At 38.7% G+C, this 21,464-nt stretch overlaps 1 protein-coding gene across 5 annotated transcripts in view; it reads left to right on the top strand.

The window, feature by feature from the left end:
• LOC106875132 (beta-1,3-galactosyltransferase 5) overlaps positions 1-21,464 on the top strand; it is a 113,204-nt gene that overhangs the window by 89,738 nt on the left and 2,002 nt on the right. The window contains exon 1 of one of the 5 annotated variants that reach the window (XM_014923120.3): positions 8,794-9,671. The exons of the other annotated variants lie outside the window; for them this stretch is intronic. Within the exon in view, the coding sequence (XP_014778606.1) occupies positions 9,650-9,671 (22 nt within the window). The 5' untranslated portion in view covers positions 8,794-9,649. Of the gene's footprint in view, positions 1-8,793; positions 9,672-21,464 lie in introns of those variants that run through there. 5 annotated transcript variants of the gene reach the window in all.

The following is a 21,464-nucleotide window of genomic DNA, read 5'->3' as shown; positions in this document are numbered from 1 at the left end:
GTCAAATGGGAGATCAGACAGACGGACGTACTGATGGACGGTTGGCTAGTTGGTTGGTTTGACTGCCTGGTCGTGTGGTAGGTACACTAGTTGGGTCGTTGGTTGTTGGCTCGCTGGCTGGATGGCAGGATGACTGGCTGGCTGGCTGAATGGATGGATGGATGGATGGATGGATGGATGGATGGATGGATGGATGGATTGTCGTACAGATGGTCGAACGGAAGGTCAGCCAGACGGACGGACGTACAGATGGACAGTTGGCTAGCTGGTTGCTTTGATGGTTTGACTGCATGGCCGATTGATGGGTTCACTTGTAGGATCGTTGGTTGTTGGCTAGCTGGCTAGCCGGTTGGCTGGCTGGCTGGCTGGCTGGTGGGTGGGTGGCAGGCTAGATGGATGGATGAATGGATAGCAGGTTGGTTTGTTTTCTTTGTATATGTTAGTGTTAACATATTTAATGCACAGAGCAATAAATATGTTAACTGGAAATAATATTGATCATTTTTCCTATGCTATTTCCATTGGTAGTCTGATTGTTATGACAGATGTTGTCGTTGTTGTTGTTTCTCCTAACTATTGTTATTACATGGGATCATAGAAATTATAAAGGCGTCGGATAGAATGACTGGCGATCAATAGAAAACAGAATATTGTCATAGATATATTATCAATACAGTTATATATATCCAAAACTGGCTGAGCGGACAGGCAACTCGAGTCCAGATCATCACTTGCTTTGGAGCGTCATGTCATGTGTTTGGTGTCTTCGAAGTAGAAAGAGAATATATATATATATACTCGCTATGAAACATATGCAGCCCGGATTTTTCCTACTCTATTCCATAACTCCTGTACAAATTTATATATATATATATATATATATATATATATATATATATATATATATATATATATATATATATATATATACATTTTTTTATTTTGCTTTTCTTGTTTCATGACTGAGGCCATAGTGGGTGAGAGGGATAGTCAAACAGATCGAACCCCAAGGATTTATTCTTTAAGTCTAGTACTTATTCTGTCGGTGTCTTTTGCCGAACCGCTAGTGTTACGTGGACGTAAATACACCAACACCGGTTGTCAAGTGGTACTGAGGACAAACAAACACAAAGACACACACACACACATAGATATACACACAAACGCACGCACGCAAACACACACACACACGTTACGAAATCCACTCGCAATGCTTTGGTCGGCTCGAGGCTACACTAAAAGATACTTGCCCAAGATGCCATACCGTGGGACTGAAGCTAGAACCATGTAGTTGGGAAGCAAAACACTTTAATTTCCTGTTCAATAAAATGTAAAAGCACTTTATTCTTATTTTAGCTGACTTTCCTCTTTAAAGAAATTTCACATACATAACACTCACACACGGAAATTCATATGTACATATATATATATATATATATATATATATATATATATATATATATATATATATATATATATATATATATATATATATATATGTGTATGTATATATATATATATATATATGTATATATATATATATATATATATATATATATATATATATATATATATATATATATATATATATATACATATACATATATATATACATATATACATACACGGTTGTATCTCGGAAGAATTGTTATGCTAATTATAACAACGGACACTGGTTTTATTTCACTTACTTTTTTATGAGCAGTAATTTGGTTAACCATTTAACTAGTTAAATAATCGACTATTTGAGGATGTCGCGAATGGCGACAAAGGGTCTTTGATAAACCTAGCTGTCTGATTGATTGACTGAACGATTGCGCATCAAAACTTTTGCCAACCAAATGCAAAAACAATATACACGCGTGGACACTCACACACGCACTTACACACACACACAAACATATGTATGCAGGCGCGCGTACGCTCACACACACACACACAAACACACATACATACGTACATACATACATAATAATCATTTAAATATATATGAGCATGTCCAGATACGCAAGTACATGCATGAAAAGGCATTCATAAAACAAAACATACAATTTGCACGCATATGTACATACATACATAAATACATACATACATACATACATACATACATACATACATGAACACATCCTTGTAAGGGCATCAAAATACAGTCTGCTCAGGGTTGGTCCCTCGTATTACAATTTTTTCTTAATTTTAAACGTGTCATACACAAGGTAGTCCTTTTCTGATCTAAGTGGCGGTAGAATTTTTAAAAGCCAAATAGCATGTATTCTTACCAAAATGATGGGCGGAGTTTTGATCGAAGCATTATTATAAATTACCGGCTGTAAGTAACTCTTTGGGGTTTTTTTTGATATTTCTCAACAATTTCTTCTCGTTTATGTTTTCAAGTGTAAGATAACTATTCTGAGAAAAAAAAAAGAAAAAAAGAAATTGCCACCCTTTTCAATTTCGAAATTTTCGAAAATCGAAAATCAAATAATTACAACTTTGCATGCGACATATATGACAGCTTTTTTTGTTGTATTGTGTGCGTGTGTGTGTATGCGCGCGTGTGTGTGTGTGTGTGTGTGCGTGTGTGTGTGTGTGTGTGTGTGTGCGTGCGTGTGCGTGTGTGTGTGTGTGTGTGTGTGTGTGTGTGTGTGTGTGTGTGTGTGTGTGTGTGTGTGCAATCTACTCGTGTTCTAAAGATGACTTTGATTATGAAAGCTTGGATCTTGTTAAATTTCTTCCAACCACTTGAAGTTTTTCTAATTTTCCCAGATTATTTTTCAAAACTTGTAGTTCAAATGTTGTTTTTGCAGGCTAGTGACGCAAATCGCATTCATTCTCTAGAAATTATCAATAAAAGAGTTATAGGCATTAGAAATTATACAATTTTAACCAATTGAAGTCGCCATTGCTAAATATACCGGAAGTGGTGACATGTCTCTATAGGAACAATACACACGAAACTTTTACCTGGTCTTTCGACCTGCTAGAAATAGCAGTTAAATCTTCTTTAAACTACACCATAACATTAAAACAAAACAAAAAGGATTGCACATTGTTCTCATGGGGACAGTCACGATTTCCAGTATATTCAGCAATCGAGGATTCGATTGGTTAAAATTACATAATTTTAACTGCTTGTGACTTCCTTATTAGAACTACATGTTTTGAGAATAATCTAGTGACACTTTGAAAAAGTTCAAGTAGTTGGAAAAAATTTAACAAGATCTGAATGCTTCTGTCTTTGTGTGAACGTGCGCGAGCCTGCGTGTGTATCCACGCATGTGTGTGTGTGTGTGTGTGTGTGTGTGTGTGTGTGTGTGTGTGTGTGTGTGTGTGTGTGTGTGTGTTTGTGTGTGTGTGTGTGTGTGTGTGTGTGTGTGTGTGTGTGTGTGTACATAAATTAAGAATGTTTCTTTTGTTTTGTATGTAGGGATGTAGGGCCGGTCCCAGGAATTTTTCGAAGGGGGGGCACAAGGTCAGAAGGGAATACAATTCCAGGAGAAAAGGGCGTAATAAGATTATTTAGAAGACCGCACTTCTTTTCTTCAGGGTATCACGTGCCGCTCAAGCTCCCCCCCCCCGCCCTTGGGTCCGCCCCTGGGATGGGAACCACACAGAAACATAGCAGCAAAGTACCGTCCCTTGATTTCGCGCCCAGCAACTGAAGCAATAAGTCTCTGTCGACATCTGTTTCCTTTTTAATAATTTCTACTCTCTCTTTCAATAATTTGTTTATAAAACAGAATGTAATATCATTTATATTTATTCGCATGCGCACGCACACACACACACACACACACACACACACATTCACACATTCACACGCATACACACACACACACACACACACACACATAACGAAAAAGTTGTCATTTGTTGCATGTCGCGCGGATATGCGAAACTGTGTGTACACTCGGTTTTCTATAATTTCGAAAACGTTCTGGTCTTCTCAAACAGAATTTGTTGGTGACTCAAACAGTCTTTTTTGTTTGTTTGTTTGTTTGTTTGAAACGTACGATTAAGAAGCTTCCTTTGCAATGATGTGGGCTTCAGATTCAGTTCCACTGTGCGGTGCCTTAGGAAAATATCTTCTACTGTTTTGGTAGACGGAAACAGTGTGGAAGTCCGTTGTATACATGTGTGTGTGTGTGTACGTGTGTGGAGAGGGAGATTTTGAAAAGAAATATGACATTTCTGCCACCTAAATGACATTTTATCATAATAGGCTTACATGTCACACTTATACATGTCGAAAAAGTTACCCAATCCCACTTCAAATGTTATTAGGCCAATGCATTCATTTTTTTTTTCTTTTTTCACCTTTACTTTGTCCCTTTATTCCTTTTAGTATTATTTTTAAGTAAGGTGGCGAGTTGGCGGAATCGTTAGCACGCCGGACAAGATGCTTAGCGGCATTTCGTTCGTCTTTCCGTTCTGAGTTCAAATTACGCCGAAGTTGACTTTGCCTTTCATCCTTTCAGGGTAGATAAAATATATACCAGTTTAGCACTAGGGTCAATATAATCGACTTACCCCCTCCCCCAAAATCGTTAACCTTGTGCCAAAATTTGAAAACAATATTACTTTCAGGTTTTAAGGCGGCGAGCTGGCGAAATCGTTAGCAAGCCGGGCAAAATGCCAAGCGGCATTTCGTTCGTCTTTATGTAAAGGGTTCAAATGCCACTGGGGTCGACTTTGTCTTTCATCTTTTCGGATCGATATAAGTACCAGTTGAGCACTGGGGTTCATTTAATGGACTTGGCCCCTCCCCCGAAATTGCTGGCCTTGTGCCAAAATTTGAGACCAGGTTTTAAAAGAGCTCTTTCGACCACGAATGTTTCAACAAAACAACAAAGAACCTCTGCAGATTGAAATCATACTTACCAGCAGATTGAACTCATACCTACCATTTTTTTAAAAAAATTGGTCAATGCGGTCCAACTGGTTAAGGTCTGTACACGTTGCACCTCTTCTGTTGCCATAGGACTTTCAGTAAATGGAACTACACATGAGATCACCATAAAGAAACAACTGTTCGTCATTGGATTATAGTGACAAACACCTGTACAACACCAGTACCACTCTCTGAGCCTCGTGACAGGTTAAAGCGAGAAAAATACTGAGGAAAGGAAAGAAAATAATGACGTTTCCTTGTTCATTATGTCGAGTAGTGAGGAGTCAATGAATGCAGTATATTGTTCTGTTGTCTACGGAGTTACTAAACAATTTTATATAAATATCGACCCAAGCTTCGTGAACGAAATTGGGTAGACGAAAACTGCATGGAGACCCATCGGATGGATTATACCTGATATTCAAAGATCAAGCTTTGTCACGCCTTGTGTGACGTTGATTCGACCAGAGAATTTACGCTAGCAGCATACGCAGCCATTTATACGTTAATTTACTGAGTAGGTAGTTCAGTCGATCGAATTTCTGAATACATATCGTCGAAACCGACGGAGGATCCGTCATTTGTTTCAGTTCACATATGTGCATGAGCATTTCTGCATTTATTTCACAACATCAATGTACAACATAAAACAAAGATATCCTAGACCATGCCCATAGAAAGGCCGTTTAATTGGTTGGCATGAAGTTCCTAGATCGTGTAGTAGGTCTCTGCCTAGATTCGAACCACCACACTCCAATTTCCAGCCCAACTATATTTCCATAAAAGCCACGACTGGCTCCGTGAGCCTACATGCCAGCCGATCACTGTCGGCTGGCATGTAGCAATTAGCTGTGGCGACTTTAAAGAAAAATTTTGTAAATTTCCCGCCAAATTGCATTTTCAAACGTTCAAAAAATTTAAACCGGTGTTGCATAAAGTTATGGTATTGAATACTCGAGTAGATCATTTTGAATGCTACACAGAACTCAATCGCTTTGTTCCACGAAATGTATTTTTACTTTCTTCAACTTGTTTTGCATAACATACTTTGTATACCATGTTCCGCAAAGAGTAAATCAAACGTATGTTGTAATGCCACATACATTCATATCTTACCTGCCTTATCCTGTTTTTAATAACTATGTACATATATCATATAACAGTGTCAGCTAAAATATTGTTTTTATCCTAAGTATAGTAAAGTTTTAAATATCGCAAATGCTTTTCACTATAATTAACTTGTATAAATGTAAAATATGCCTCTTTAAAATTATACATATATGGAAATATCTACCCTTTATTGTAGGATCATTTATGTCTAAGAACTCGGTTTCTTACCGCTGTTTCTTCTTACCTGCCTAATTACCATAACCAGCCTGACAACCGCACCCAAAGAAAGGTCACTTAACTGGTTGGCAGGAGGCCACTCACAATGACAGTTTATCACTCATTTTCTCTCTCCCTCGTTCTCTCTTTCTCTCTCTCTCTCTCTTTCCCTCTTTCTCTCTCTCTTTTCTCTCTCTCTCTCTCTCTCTCTCTCTCTCTCTCTCTCTCTCTCTCTCTCTCTGTCTTTCTCTCCCTCTCTGAGAGATAAATAGATAGAGAGTGATATATATAAGAAAACAAAAAATGGAACAAGAACGTAACAAGCAACAACAAAACATCCGGACAGTTAGCCGATACAAAAAAGGACAGGAAAAAACAAGGACGGGTCATTCGGAGCTTCCTATCCTCAGTCGAGGACCAGATTATCTTAGCAGTTTCGGCCGGTTACACTCGAGACTGCTCCAATCCGGCGGGCCCCGAGAAAATCTAAGCTAAGAGCACTAGATTCCTTGGAAGAAAGCAAGTGAATTTATACGAAAACAAGGACGGAAAAACGGAGAAATGGTACACAATTACAAATACAAGCAATAGGACCTTAACAACGGGTGTCTTTCGACTAAGGACGAATTAAATTAAGCTGCCGTGTGTGGAAGTGAAGCCTTACGGCAGGGCATAAGAGATGACAGTCATGCTACACGGATGGTAGTCGAATCAAGAAAGAAAGGTCAGGCTTGGTGGAACATCGGTCACGTAGAAAGAGAGGGGAGAGGTAGGGGCAGAGGGATTGAAGAATTAAGGAGGGGTAAGAGGGAAAAAGAAAAGAAAGGAACAGAGTGAGGTAAAAGAGGACGGAAAGTGAGAATGAAGGAAAGGCCAAGAAATGTGAGAGAGGGGGAGGGAGAAAAAGAAAATTGGAAAGAATGAAGAAAGTGTGAAGGGGGTTAAGAGAAAGAATAAGAGAGTCGTACAGAATTTATATATATATATATATATATATATATATATATATATATATATATATATATATATTTACATACAGGAGTCCAAAAGTGTACGTACGCCACTATATGTATATATAAAAAGGAAAACAAAAAATGGAACAATAACATAACAGTCGACAACAAAACATTTGTACAGTTAGACGATACAAAAAAGGAACGAAAAAAACAAGGACGGGTCATTCGGAGCTTCCTATCCTCAGTCGAGGATATATAAGAGAGGGGGAGAGAGGGAGGGAGGGAGGGGGAGAGAGAGAGAGAGAGAGAGAGAGAGAGAGAGAGAGAGAGAGAGAGATTGAAATGTTTCCTCACTCTGCTTTTTCTACCGCTACAGCAATGGTCTCTGCTCCACAACACTTACTAGTTTCGTGCCTAACCGCTCAGTCACTCTCAACTCATCTTTCCTTCTTTCATCACCCATATTTTGTTCACTCTGACGCCCCGCTCTAACTCCATCGACCATTCCTTCTTCGTCAGAATGCAGGCTCTTTAGAATTCCGTACCTTCACATGATTTTCCACCTGCTGTCGACTTACAAATTGTTCATAAAGAATATTAACAACATCGGTTTCGTAGGGTCCGTGAAAGCTATGGACACATTCCCCCGTCTTCCTGACCAATTATGTTATCAATTTAGATAACGTAATCCTACATATACAGACCCTGTATATGTAGGACTACAATATCCAAATGTTTCCTTTACGTGTTTTTTGGGGTTTTTTTAAGCGATAAGGTATGATTCGGAGAAGATTTGGTTGTTCTTTCTAGCTGGTCGAGAGACTACGTAGAGTTTCTGTTTTTGCCCGATAGCACAGCTGGCAGTCCATCACTCTCAAAATCTACTTCCTTTCGTTTTTGTTAACAAAGGATAAGACTAGTGACATTAGTAGCAGAGGTTATGATGTGATGTTGCATCGATGACAGAGATGTTCAAATTAGCGATGGTTATGACGACGACGACAACGACGACGACGAGGATGGTGATGATGATGATGATGATGATGATGATGATGATGATGATGATGATGATGATGATGATGACGACGATGGCGGTGGTGGTGGTGGTGATGGTGGTGGTGCTGCTGACGACGACGACAGTGACAATGATGATAGTGATGATGATGACGAAGACTACGACGATAACAGTGTTGATAAAACGGGTGAAAAAATGAAACGGTAGGAGATAATAAAGATATCTAAAAATTGATTTAAAGCAGTGGGTGGGGTGGGGCGGGGTGGGGTGGGGTGGGGCGGGGTGGGGTGGGGTGGGTGGGTGGGGTGGGGTGGGGTGGGGTGGGGTGGGGGTGGGGTGGGGTGGGGTGGGGTGGGGTGGAATAACAGCAGTTACATCAGCAGCAAGCCTACCCACCACAAAAACCACGACCACTACCATGACATATAACAACAAAAACAACTAACAAAACAGCGAAAACAACAGTATTAACTTCAGCGATAAATAATTTAAACTTAAAAGAACGCAAAAAATGTGTAAAGAAATAAACCTGGTATTGATGTTTGTGAAGGTGGTGGTGGTCGTGGTGGTGGTGGTGGTCGTCGTCGTCGTCGTCGTCGTATAAGATTGTATATATGTAAACACATAAACGAAAAATGTAAAATGAGGTTTGCGGTAGATTTGGTACCTATTTTTATCAGAGATGCGTTATAGGCGCACTCTTGATTCATGTATATATATGTATATGTATATGTATATGTATATGTACATGTATTATTAATATAAATACTATATAATAGTCTCATGATAACCGAATTACATACCAAAAATTGACGACTAACTTTGACAATCATCAGAAATAGCTTAAAGTGGCCTCCCTGTGTCAGCACAACATCAGAACCATGCCGTGGCCGACTCTCAGCCCAAATTTGAACCCAATTGAACACGTGTGGGATGAAATCCAGAGACGGTTGAACCAGGTGGTCACAAGGCTGACCATTCGTGTGGAACTGGAGGCAGCTTTCCTCAGGGTGCCAATAGCTTTTGTGAACCGCCTCATGCACTCCATGTACCGATGGTGTATGGCCGTTTTGAACACCCAGGGAAGGCATACGCGGTATTGAACATATCACGCCCTACAATCTCGATTTGCTGGATACATCCACTACCAGAACACATGACAACGACCCATAGACTGTGGTCAAAGTGCATCCAAGAAATTGATCTTATCAGATTTATCAAAATTTATCTCTGACATAATGAAATTAAAATATATTTCACAGTCGCACACATCTCGCGTTTGTTTTGCGGTTAGCCGTGGCAACCAGACGTGTCTTTTCATCGCTCTGCTTAGTAAGTAGTTGCAGAAACAGAAACCAACTCAAATCAAACATATCAAAATCTTTTAATTCCTAATTCTTGCGAAAGCTGCGATATGAAACCAACAGAAGTTTAAATTTGATCCCATAGTACCTGCAATAACCTATGGAAGAACAAATAATTTCTCGTGAGTACAGTGTAAATTTCTCCTGTGATTTTATCAAATATATACGCACGTACACATCCATCCTGTGATTTTATTAAATTCACTGAGCAGTCAGAATTTACACACATACTTTTGACTTTTCACTCGTATATCTCTGTTTAAAACTCTTCTGCTTAAATTTAACGGCCACAAATACACGATTATACATATCAAACTAATCACAAAATTTCGCAAAATTCAAAGACACTTCACTTTCGAAATCATTTTTTCTCCATCACATACAGAAAAAAAAAATACCACCTAAATTATTGGGTCAATATAAAGACCTTCACCCGGGAACAAAAAAAAAATTAACCAGCCGGGGGGAGGGGGCGTGTTAACAAGTGTATGGAAAACGAATATGAAAAAAATTGCGTGCTAACGACCCTGGAGGGTGGGGAGGAATTTTCGGAAAATTCACAAGATCCGATTTTTCCGTCATAACTTCGGGTAAAATGGATTTATATCGATTTTTTTTTTTTACGGAATCCTACGTTTTAGGTTAAGGAGAATCTGATTCTGAAAAAAAAAAAAATTCAAAAATCGCCTTTTCAAAATTTGAATTCCTCTTAACCCCCACCTCCACCCTTCACTTTTCACTTTTTCCGGAATTCTTCTTTTTTTGCGAAATACGTAGAAAAATACGAAGATTACGATCGATTCTGAAAAAAATTTGTTTGTAAAATTTCAATTTTTCAAAAGAAAATAAAAGAATATATACTCTCAGGCCTTCGAGCAGGCTATCCACATGCTAGAAATAAAAGCCAAATCTCACAAACATAATGAAATTTTGAAATTTTTTTTTTTTTTTCAGAATTGAATCCTCTATAACCAAAAGTGTGGGATTCCGTAAAAAAAATCAATATATATCCATTTTACCCGAATTTATGACGGAAAAATCGGATCTTGTGAATTTTCCGAAAGTCCCCTCCCAGGGTCTTAGCACGCATTTTTTTTTTTTCATATTTGTTTTCCATACACTTGTTAACAGATCCCAGACTCGTTAATTTTTCTTTTTGTTCCGGCGTGAGGAACAATTATTGACTAGCAAAACGAGCCAAGGAAAAGACATAACAAACAAAATAAAATCACTTTACAGCAACTACTATCACCATCACATTTCACTTGAATATTTCTGTTTAAAACTAACGGTCACATACACAAGATTATATATTTTAAACTATCACATAATTTCGCAAAACTCAAACACCCTTCACTTTCAAAATTATTTTTTCTCCACCTAAATTATTGCCTAGCAAAACGAACGAAAGAAAAGACAGCAACTACTGTCACCATGAGCAAAGTAGCCCAAAAGAAACTTCACTGGACAGAAAATGAAATTGCTATTCTATTCAACAGCTGGCTTGACCTTTCACAAAAAGCCAACACACAAGCGTCATGCCTCAGTGACGTTGCTTCTAAAATTGTCCCACTCTTTGACAATCGCACAGCAAAACAAGTGGAATCTAAACTAAAGCATATTTCAAAATCCTACCACTTCGTTAAGGAGCATCTTACAATACTCCACTTAATATTCGCCGATTCTACTAAACGAAAGCAACCTAATCCTAAGGTCTTTTACTCCTTTGTAAAACCACATAGGACCACAGTTTCCTCTATCGGTCCACTGGTTGACGGAGACGGCATCCTTCACAGTGATGCCAAAGACATGGCTGAGATTCTGCAAAGTCAATACTGCTCTGTCTTCAGTGACCCTGATTCAGTTGACTCAAACAGCTTTGCTTCTTTGAATCCTCAACATGGCCTTTCCAACATAACCTTCGACGCCACTGATATCCTAACAGCAATAAAAGAAATCAAACCTGATTCAGCAGTGGGTCCGGACAGGTTCCCTGCTAGAGTGCTGAAGGAATGCAGACAGCAACTTGCAGCTCCTCTCGCAAATCTCTGGAGGAAATCATTGGACGCCAGTTTTATCCCTCAAAACCTTTTCTCCCAGTCAATCGTTCCTATCTTTAAAAAGGGAAATAAATCGCTCCCTGTAAACAACCGTCCAATCTCACCTCACTTATCATCAAAGTATTTGAGAGAGTGTTGAGATCAAGAATAACAGCCTTCCTAGAACAAAATCATTTAAATTGCATCCAGCATGGCTTTCGTGGTGGGAGAGACTGTCTAACACAGCTCCTTCACCACTTTGATGACATCTTAAATGCACTAAGTGAGGGCTCCAACGCGGATGTCATATACCTTGATTTTAGTAAGGCCTTTGACAGAGTCGACCACAATATACTGTTAAGGAAAATATCCAACGCTGGAGTCGGTGGAAAGCTACTTCAATGTATTTGGTATTTCCTAACAAACAGGACCCAGCATGTCGTGGTTGATGGCATCCACTCAAGACCAGCAAAAGTCATCAGTGGAATCCCGCAGGGTACTGTGCTGGGTCCATTTCTTTTTATTGTCTACATCAATGACATTGCAGATTCCATTGAACATAGAACCATAAAAATATTTGAAGATGACTCTAAACTCCAATCAGACCTATGCGCAGGAACCCAGTAGGCACAAAAGAACAATATGCAGTTGAACGAAGAAAAATTTGAGCTCATCCACTTTGGAAGAGAGGACACACTCAAACAAACATATACACTGCCGTCGGGAGACCTACTTGAACCGTCAGATAATATCAGAGACTTAGGTGTAACTGTCGACTGCAACCTTAGCTGGAGTGTGCACATCAAGAAAGAAGTCGATGTTGCCCGCAGAATATGCTCATGGATCCTCAGAACTTTTCAATCTAGGGATCATGAAACCATCATCCTTCTCTTCTCCACATTCACTCGGCCTCTCCTCGGATACTGCTTCTCATTGTGGATCCATACAAAAAAAAAACAAGACATAATGAAGATCGAAGCGTCACAAATATCAATCACAAAAGAAATAGTAAATGGCATGCTGGGACTTGATTATTAGGCTCGACTTAAACAGCTGAAGCTCTATTTTCTGCAACTCCGCCGTGAGCGATACATTATTTGCACCATGTGGAAAATGTTCCACCAATATTATCCAAATGATATCGGTATTATGTTTACAATTCACCCAAGACTAGGCCCCCGTGCAATGCATCCCCTGCAAAGGTCGAACGCTACCTGGACAAATTCCTCGAGGAAATACTGGATAAACCACCTCCACCTGAATACGTCTCAACTAACAACTCTCTGCTTGAGTGGTCTATGGTATCCCGAAGTAATTAGCTAAAAGACTTTTCCTGGTTTGCTATTGAGTTAGTCGTGGCGTGAGCTGATAATGGCCGAAACCAATCTAAGTTATCTAAGTTTTATATATATATAATATATATATATATATATATATATATATATATATATATATATATATATATATATGAATGTAATTTTGTATATGTGTATATACATTTATACGAATGTTTGTACGTATATAAGCTTTATATAAACTGTATATTGACAAGTTCAAATATGTTTGAGAGATATTTGAACCTGTGAAGGCTTTACACTGCAGTTTGTCAAGGAGAAAAAATATTCCCAATTAAATCAAAATAGTGCTTTTATTGGTCTGGTGGATGCATAAGAACTGGTGTTGAAGAGAACTAACTAGTTCGAAATGCATCCAACTGAACAATAAAACCTGCTCTGAGCTGCAGCTTCCCAGAACAAGCAGGTTGAATCCCCCATTAATGTTTAAATAACATCAACAACAACTAAACTTATTTACACATCTGCTGACCAGCTAACCTTTTCACCTTCCTAGATTATTTTGTGAACCTTAAAAATAATCCCAAGATCTGAAGTTCACGTACCTAAATAAACACACCATATTACAAAGTTTTACGCACATAACTGAAGTCTGAATAATGACACAACTCCAGCTTTATTCAATAAAAACTTTCTATAGTCTCTTTCCATCAGAACTTACTCTACAACTTAATTATCATTTAGCAGAGCCCCACCTATTCTATGAAAAAATAATTTGACCAGAGACTATGAAAAACCAAGAGGAACACAAATGTGCCACATGCTGAAACTTCGAGAAATATGTAGTAACAGTACCGAATAGTAAACTCTATTTGCCAACACAGGACAATGCTACTACTTTTTCACCCCGGGAAAACATCTTTTCTAGCTGGCTATCGAGACATGGTCCATAGCCAGCTGGAAAAGATGTTTTCCTGAAGTTAAAAAGTAGTAACATCGTCCTGTGTAAGACTGTCACATTGTGTTGGCAAATCGACTTCAATATATATATATATATATATATATATATATATATATATATATATATATATATATATATATATATGCTTGTGTATGTATACATGCATGCATGCATGTATGTATGTAGTGCTCGGATCGGGAATTCCAGGGTTTTCGAGAGTGTGGAACAACCTCTTAGCCACTATTGTTCCTAAGTCTACTCTGATGCTGTCAGGATCCCAGCAATGGATTAATAAGCATTTGTGGTGATAATGCACCTGAGCGCAGGAGCGTAGAAATACCTTTGGTTGGTGTCAGGGTACGCAACAAACCACTGGGAAGTGAAAGATCCCGAGTTGTTGTCACAGCATTCTTCTAGGTGAGGGACACTCTGACGTAAAATCTACAGTCTCACGTGATTACTGATTCCCTATTTATTACCATATTCTTTGCATAATTTACAAATATCATTTATTTCAGAAAACGGTGTCAGAAAAATTTCATTTCAGATATTCAATGATTTTCAGAATACCTGGAATCTGTTTTTGTTGTCAATTTCCCTTATTGTGCATCGATAATGCTCTTAGAAAAGGCATCTATATACACAGTACATAAAGTCTATATACACCTATGCACCACATACAGAAATTCCCTTGTATATATGCGTGTCTGTGTGTGTATACATCTATATGTGTATGTAATACACACACACACACACACACACACACACACACACACATTCACACGCATCTATATATACTTGTGTGTATAAATATTATATAAATATATGCATATATAAATATATGCATATATACATACATATATGTACATACCTACATATATATATGTATATATACATGCATATATGGGTACAGGACATCAAAAAAACACAATGAAAAACGAAAACATAAAAACGAAAACATAGAAAGCGAACTTCTTTTCTAACAACGAAAAAAACAAACAGAGAAACAGGACATGCAATATAAAGAGTATATCCCTTCGTCAGTTGTCCCTGCTTTATCTACTCCGCGTTTCGAAGGCAAGGACAATACGCGACTTCGTTGAAACAGTCCTTCTCGCAAAGCAAATTAAATCAAATTTGGGATTTTTTGCGGAGGGTGAAAGTGTTAACAAGAACAGGACAGTGAGTACAAGACAGTAAAAACAAACGGTGATGGCTGTTGAGCCAAGACGATACAAAAATCATTATGAAGACACCCCTACACACACATACATACATAGTAGCTCCAGAAATGTCCAGATAGATGAAATTTGTTGTTTTCTTTACCCCGAGCTGATTCTGATCAAACAGACCTATTTTCAAAAGTTTTCCGGCTTTAGCAAAGCCAGACACACATTATCCAAAATGCTCTTTTACTAAGATGGAAGGGTACGATTTGAAGGTGATTTCGCTGATATTTCTAACATGTAGAGTGACCAGGTAGAAATGTCTTCTTTAGCTGTATATTTTAAAAGATGGTGTGCCGAGTATAATCCCTTGGTTCTGGATTCTTAAAAAAATATGTATTATTCGGTCCAACAACACATGGAAGTGAGTTATTTATAAAGTAAAACATTACACGAATAGTACTGCTATGGCTCTAAACAGTGAGAGACTTAAATCCAGCAGCAGCATGACCTTAGCGGCCCGATTTGGCTCCATCTCCTCACTGTTCCGTGCTGTTAGCAGAGTTCATTTTGATGCAAGTATTCGGAAAGGTTTCCTTTCAGATAATTCGCTGTCCTGATGGACTACATCCTATTGCAGCAACCTATAAGTCTCGGTTTATCCTGCTCCTACACCCCACCACCACCTTCACTGCTAGTACCACTAATTTCGGAGGTCCTGTAAAATTTCACGAGCGAGACTATTTCTTCTCTGGTTAACGCAAAAAGAAAAGGCTAATCCATTCATGAATCCCAAGATTCCAGACAGTGGCGGATTTAGATAATTTAGGTATAAGCCAAACGCGCTTACAGTCTGCAGGAGACCACAAAATAATTAAAAGACGTACCTGTTTTCAATTTTTGTGAGATCTGTTGAAAATTTTCAGCAAGGAACCTCCAGACTTTATAAAATGAGGTATTTCACCAAGTTTAAATCTGTTACTAGTTCCACAAGGTTGATACTCAAGTTCAGTTTACATCACGCATTAAGCGGATACTTACTCAAGCCCTTTTCTCCCTGTGGATCATAAGCCATCGGCGACTTTTCTCTACTGTTACCAACTTTGCACTGTTTTTTTCTACTTCTCTCCTGTTGGATCCCTGCTTTTTCAGCTATCTCAGTCTCCCCCAGTTATTTTAAGGCGTCCTCTCTTCCGCCTCCTTTGTGGGTTCCAGGTGACGTGTAATGCAGGATGTTAGTTTCCTTAAGGAGTGCCTATCCTCCACCATTTGCGCTTCAGGACCTGTTCATACGTGTCCCTAAGGGAAGGCCTTCTTCTCTCAGGTCGTGTTGGTTTGGAATTGTCATCGATGCTTCTGCAACTTTTCTTTATTCTTGGTATGGGTGTTGGCCCTATACAAACCCATTTTAATCTCTGAGATGAAGAGATCCATGTTACTATGACCTCCATTCTTTTACTGTCCGGCATGGAAGGACTTGTCAAGAGCTTGCACTCCGCTGATATAGCTCTCAGGGACACTGAGGCACATAAGCCACCACTTTGTGGTGGGTTTTCAACGAATGGGATATAAGTATTTCCCCCATCGGAAGTAGCATTGACCAGAGAAAACTACTTTTTTACATTTAAGTCAGAAATGGGATCTGCAAGATCTCCTCATGTGGAGGTGTTAAACAGGACAATAAACTAGGTTTATCGCCAAGTAAAGATACAGCCATCTGCCAGGCCTCAGCATATTTTACGTCAACCAAATTTTATTTAGAACGCTTCCTTGGATCGACATGAGGCTATGATAGAAAGATACTTGCTCAAAATGCCACGCAATGTGATCGAACCCAGAATCGCATTATTATAGTGCAAACTGGCAAAGTACTTGTTGATTCTCCAGTCCTCTCACTTCTTACAGCAGAATATTATCCCATCATATTTTAATTATAACAGTTAAGTGAACTCTGCATCTTTAAACGAAGTACCTTGACTGCACATACAACGATTTGTCGGTGACTGTATTACACTGCTGCCTCTGTTTACTCTATTCACAAGGGAGCTTCAACACAGTCGCTTGATCTGCAAAAAAGTAGCAACTAAATCTCCCTTAAATCACATGCTACCGTCTCAAGATAGCGAAAAACACCTTTGATAGTGTAGTTATCCTTCATATATAAGCAGATTGAATACCTTTGATCATAGGCATGGCTATGTGTATGAGGAGTTAATTGGCTGGAAAACAATCCCTTCTTCCTCTCACTATCAGAAGTGTAGTGAACCAGCGACTGGTTCTTTGGAAACTTATAAACAACGACGCTTTTATTCACTATTTGCAATATAAAATTCAAATAAATAAGTAAATGAATGAATAAATAAATAAATTAATAAATAAGGCTGCTCTGTTACGGCTGACCTGGGAATAAACAACCACGAGGACGTTTGCGGTTTTTCAACATCATTTGTAATAGATATATTTTTTTTTTTAATGCAGATAAAATTGTTGTAGATATAGTACGTTGTATTTAGCAGAAGTATAATCATGTTTGTTAGACGCCAGTTGATAATCGCTACCCACCTTTCCTTTCCTTGTTCGTTGGTAGGTATAAATCATTCTAAGACTCACCGTTCCGTACTTGTATTTCATTATTATGTTCACGACTGACAAGTCGCTAGTTTTATATTTAGAAACAAAAGGCTGTTCTTTTATATACCGCAATATTATGACTAACTTTCGTCATAGCCTCTGCAGATGTTTTATGTAAATTCTGAGTTCAATCTGTCAGTGCCTGTTGGATTTGTCTGGCTTCTTATATTTCTATACACACACACACACACACACACACACACACACACACGTGTATACACGTACACTCACGTATACACACACGTATGCATGCACATACCAAGCGTGTGTGTATACGCTTGTGTACATATACTGATATTAGACAGTATGAACGGACGTCGTAGACAACAGTGCCAAACCATATGGCGCTACCTCCTGAACAAACATTTCACCAACCACATCCAGACCAATTAAAAGGTACCCAATCTTTGCAGTACCCTGAACGACCCCCAAAGTTACCACTTCATTTCATTATTTCTGACTCGCTAAGGTGCGCATGAAACCAAACGTTTAAGATATAATCAGATTTATCAAAACATATGAGTGTATTTGGTAGACGGAAGATGGAAGAAGCCTTGCGCGCGCGCGTGCGTGCGTGCGTGCGTGCGTGCGTGCGTGCGTGCTTGCGTGTGTGTATGTGCTGATACGAGATCAGTAAATAACTCGATATAGAGCCCTTAGCATCATCATCATCAAATGCTGCAGAAGACCTAACGCGTTATCCAGTTCAATAACATTCTCACCAAGCTCTTGAATACCTTTAGCAGAGTTCATTTTGCTGGAAGCTTTCCGATCAGGTTTCTTATCTTAAGGTACCTCGATGTCTTGGTGCACTTTTTTCTTTCTTTCTTTCTGCACTTTCTCTTTATTATGGCACTGTTTGCAAAGACATGACAAGAAGGCTGTGAAATAGAAGGCACTCGCTTCCTTCCCCGAGGCACAAATTTTTTTTCTGGCCTTTCATATCTGTAATTCAAGTAGGAGGCCAGCCTTCTGATATTGAGAATTCTTGCTTCAGTTTATTAAAGGATACAAATGGAAGTGGTTCGCCAGTGGAAGGCCACGGTCAAATACTGTACAGGTGCGATCCTATTAGTTTAGTAGACACGCTTATAGCCACGGACTTCGAGCCGAGACGTTGCCTATAAAGACTGATATACCAGTTACCAATAACCCTCGACCCATCAGACGTGTTTTCTTCTTCCTTCCCCCGACTCAATCAGTCTTTGGAGCCCTGCAAAGGTCATGAGCGCAACTTTTCATCCTTTAACTAAATTATAAAACATCCCCAGCCCAACTACACAGTGTAACAAAATTTCACAAAAAAAGGAAAGGCTACATTATTCAGTAGTAGTAGTAGTAGTAGTAGTAGTAGTAGTAGTAGTAGTAGTAGTAGTAGTAGTAGTAGTGGTGGTGGTGGTGGTGGTGGTAGTAGTAGTAGTAGCAGCAGTAGTAGTAGTAGTAGTAGCAGTAGTAGTGGTAGTAGTAGCAGCAGCAGTGGTAGTGGTAGTAGTAGCAGCAGCAGTAGTAGTGGTAGTAGTAGTGGTAGTAGAAGCAGCAGCAGTAGCAGCAGCAGTAGTAGTAGTAGTAGTAGTAGTAGTGGTGGTGGTGGTGGTGGTGGTAGCAACAGCAGTAGTAGTAGTAGTAGTAGTAGTAGTAGTTGTTGTTGTTGTTGTTGTTGTTGTTGAAGAATGACGTTATTGTTTAGCCTCAGGTCAGCCATGATCAAGCAGATCAATGATATTTTGTATTTTTTTTTTCTGTAGTAAAAGCATTGTGTACCATTTGAGCTAATGTGTTTTTTTATAACAATAGAGCGTGGTTTGAGGACGTTTTTGTTGCTATCTGTTGCATGTCGATAGACAGCTACTGAGAAGTGGTAGTAGTGGTGGTGGGGGGGATCATCGTCGTCATTGCCGCCGCCGCCGTCGTCGCCGTCATCATCGTGGTTCTGGTAATGTTTATTCCTAGGTCAGCTCAGATCGAAAAGACTTGTGTTCAAGGACATTTTAGCAGTGGACTATGTTTTTCTTTATATCCTGGAATCCGAGGAACACATTATTTAACGTATCCTTTTCTAAGACGGTTGGGTTTATTTCGATGGAGATTTGTTCATTATTTCTAGCTGGTCGAGTGACCCCGTAGAAGCACTCTCGCTGGTTTGCTCAGTGCTGTTCAGTGCTGTTGGCTAACGCATTTCTACACTCTACTGTGCTGTCTACTTAGTCGTAGGTGCTACCAGGAGATTGGAAAGAAGCACCTTTATAGACAAATGTGAAGCTCAACGAAGCCACGAAGGATCCTTTATATGGTTGCTCGATATGCTAGAAACAGCAACCTAATCTCCTTCAAACTATACCCCAACCACTAACTTAAAAGAGACAGGAACGTTTAAATAATGTATCTGTAATTACTTTTTAAAAAGACTAGGTATCATTTTTGGAATGTCTTGGGTCACATGACTGGTCAATCAAAATTTACCTAAAGTTATGAAGCACATGAAGGAATGAGGAAATCTGTACATGGTCAGTCGATTTCTTTGAAAATAGCAGGCGAGTCTCCTTCAAATCACAACCCTGTGTCTTTAAAAGGGAAGATATGTCCGAATATTTGTCCTAGATAACTATAAGAATAATAAAATAGGCACAGTAAAAATGTCTTTGATCATAGTTTTGCTTGATCCTTGTTGGTCTATTGTTAAACAACAACTACTGTGAAACTGTTAATCATCATCATCGTCATCATTATCATCATCGTTGTTGTCACTGTTATCCTCGTCGTCGTCATTATCATCATCATCGTCATCATTATTATCCTCGTCGTCATCATTATCATCATCGCCGTCATTATAGTCAACATCTATCAACTATAGTTGGCACTTCCGTCCAATACTACAAAGGACGGTCGCATTACATAGCCCGTTGTCTCATTACCAGTTTCCTAAGTTCACCAACCATGACGGTACCATTGAACTCCATCAAGATCTTGACTATGATCTCAGAAGGTCACTCTCGATTAATTTTGTCTATGAAAATGCTGTGAAACTGACTGTTTCATTTCGTTTTCTTATTTCGTAGTTCCTGATTCGGTTTCACTTGTCATGGGTCATAAGACAAGTACTGAAATAGGGACGATTATGTCAATATTTTATTTTTGATTTCTTGCTAGAATCATATTTACTTTGAAAACGCTGTGTGAGTGGAGCCTTTCCTTACATTTTTCCTTCTTTTTTTTTGCGGGGGTCGGAGCGATACATAATTATAAAACATATGTTGGCAGAATAAGGATCGTCGGATACAATGTCATGTGATATTTAATTCACGTTCTAAGTTCGAATCCCATCAAGGTTTGTTTTAACTTTCATCATTTCAGGGGTCGATAAAACAGAGTACTAGTCAAGTACGAGCTCGATATAATCGACAATAAACCACCTCCAGATTTGAAGCATTTTACCTTTTGTATAAATCGATATTATTGATTGTCTCCTCTCCAAAGATGTGTGGCATTGTGTCTTAAGCAGAAATCGAAGTGTTATGTCATCGAACATGTAGTTTCGTTCGAAAGTACACTAATTTTTCCTTTTCAAATGTATAAAGACAGTTATATATTTATTTGCTTTTTATGGATATTTCATTATAAAATTTAATACTATCTTAAATTCATATCGCAACCATTTTACTGTCATTGCAGCTGTTGTTCTTGCTGCTGTTGTCTATTTTGAGTTTGTTGTAGTTATGACAGTTTTTCATGTTGCTTCTTGATAGTTTTTGTTTTACTTTCAATTTTAATTTCTTCGACTAAATCTTATTGATTATGATAGTGAGGTTTCAAAGAATGGAATAAA

The sequence above is a fragment of the Octopus bimaculoides genome, chromosome 4 (assembly GCF_046866305.1).
Source record: "Octopus bimaculoides isolate indiv1 chromosome 4, ASM4686630v1, whole genome shotgun sequence".
Classification (NCBI taxonomy): Eukaryota; Metazoa; Mollusca; class Cephalopoda; order Octopoda; family Octopodidae; genus Octopus; species Octopus bimaculoides.
Note: the sequence above shows the minus strand (reverse complement) of the source record. Positions and strands in the feature narration are given on the sequence as shown.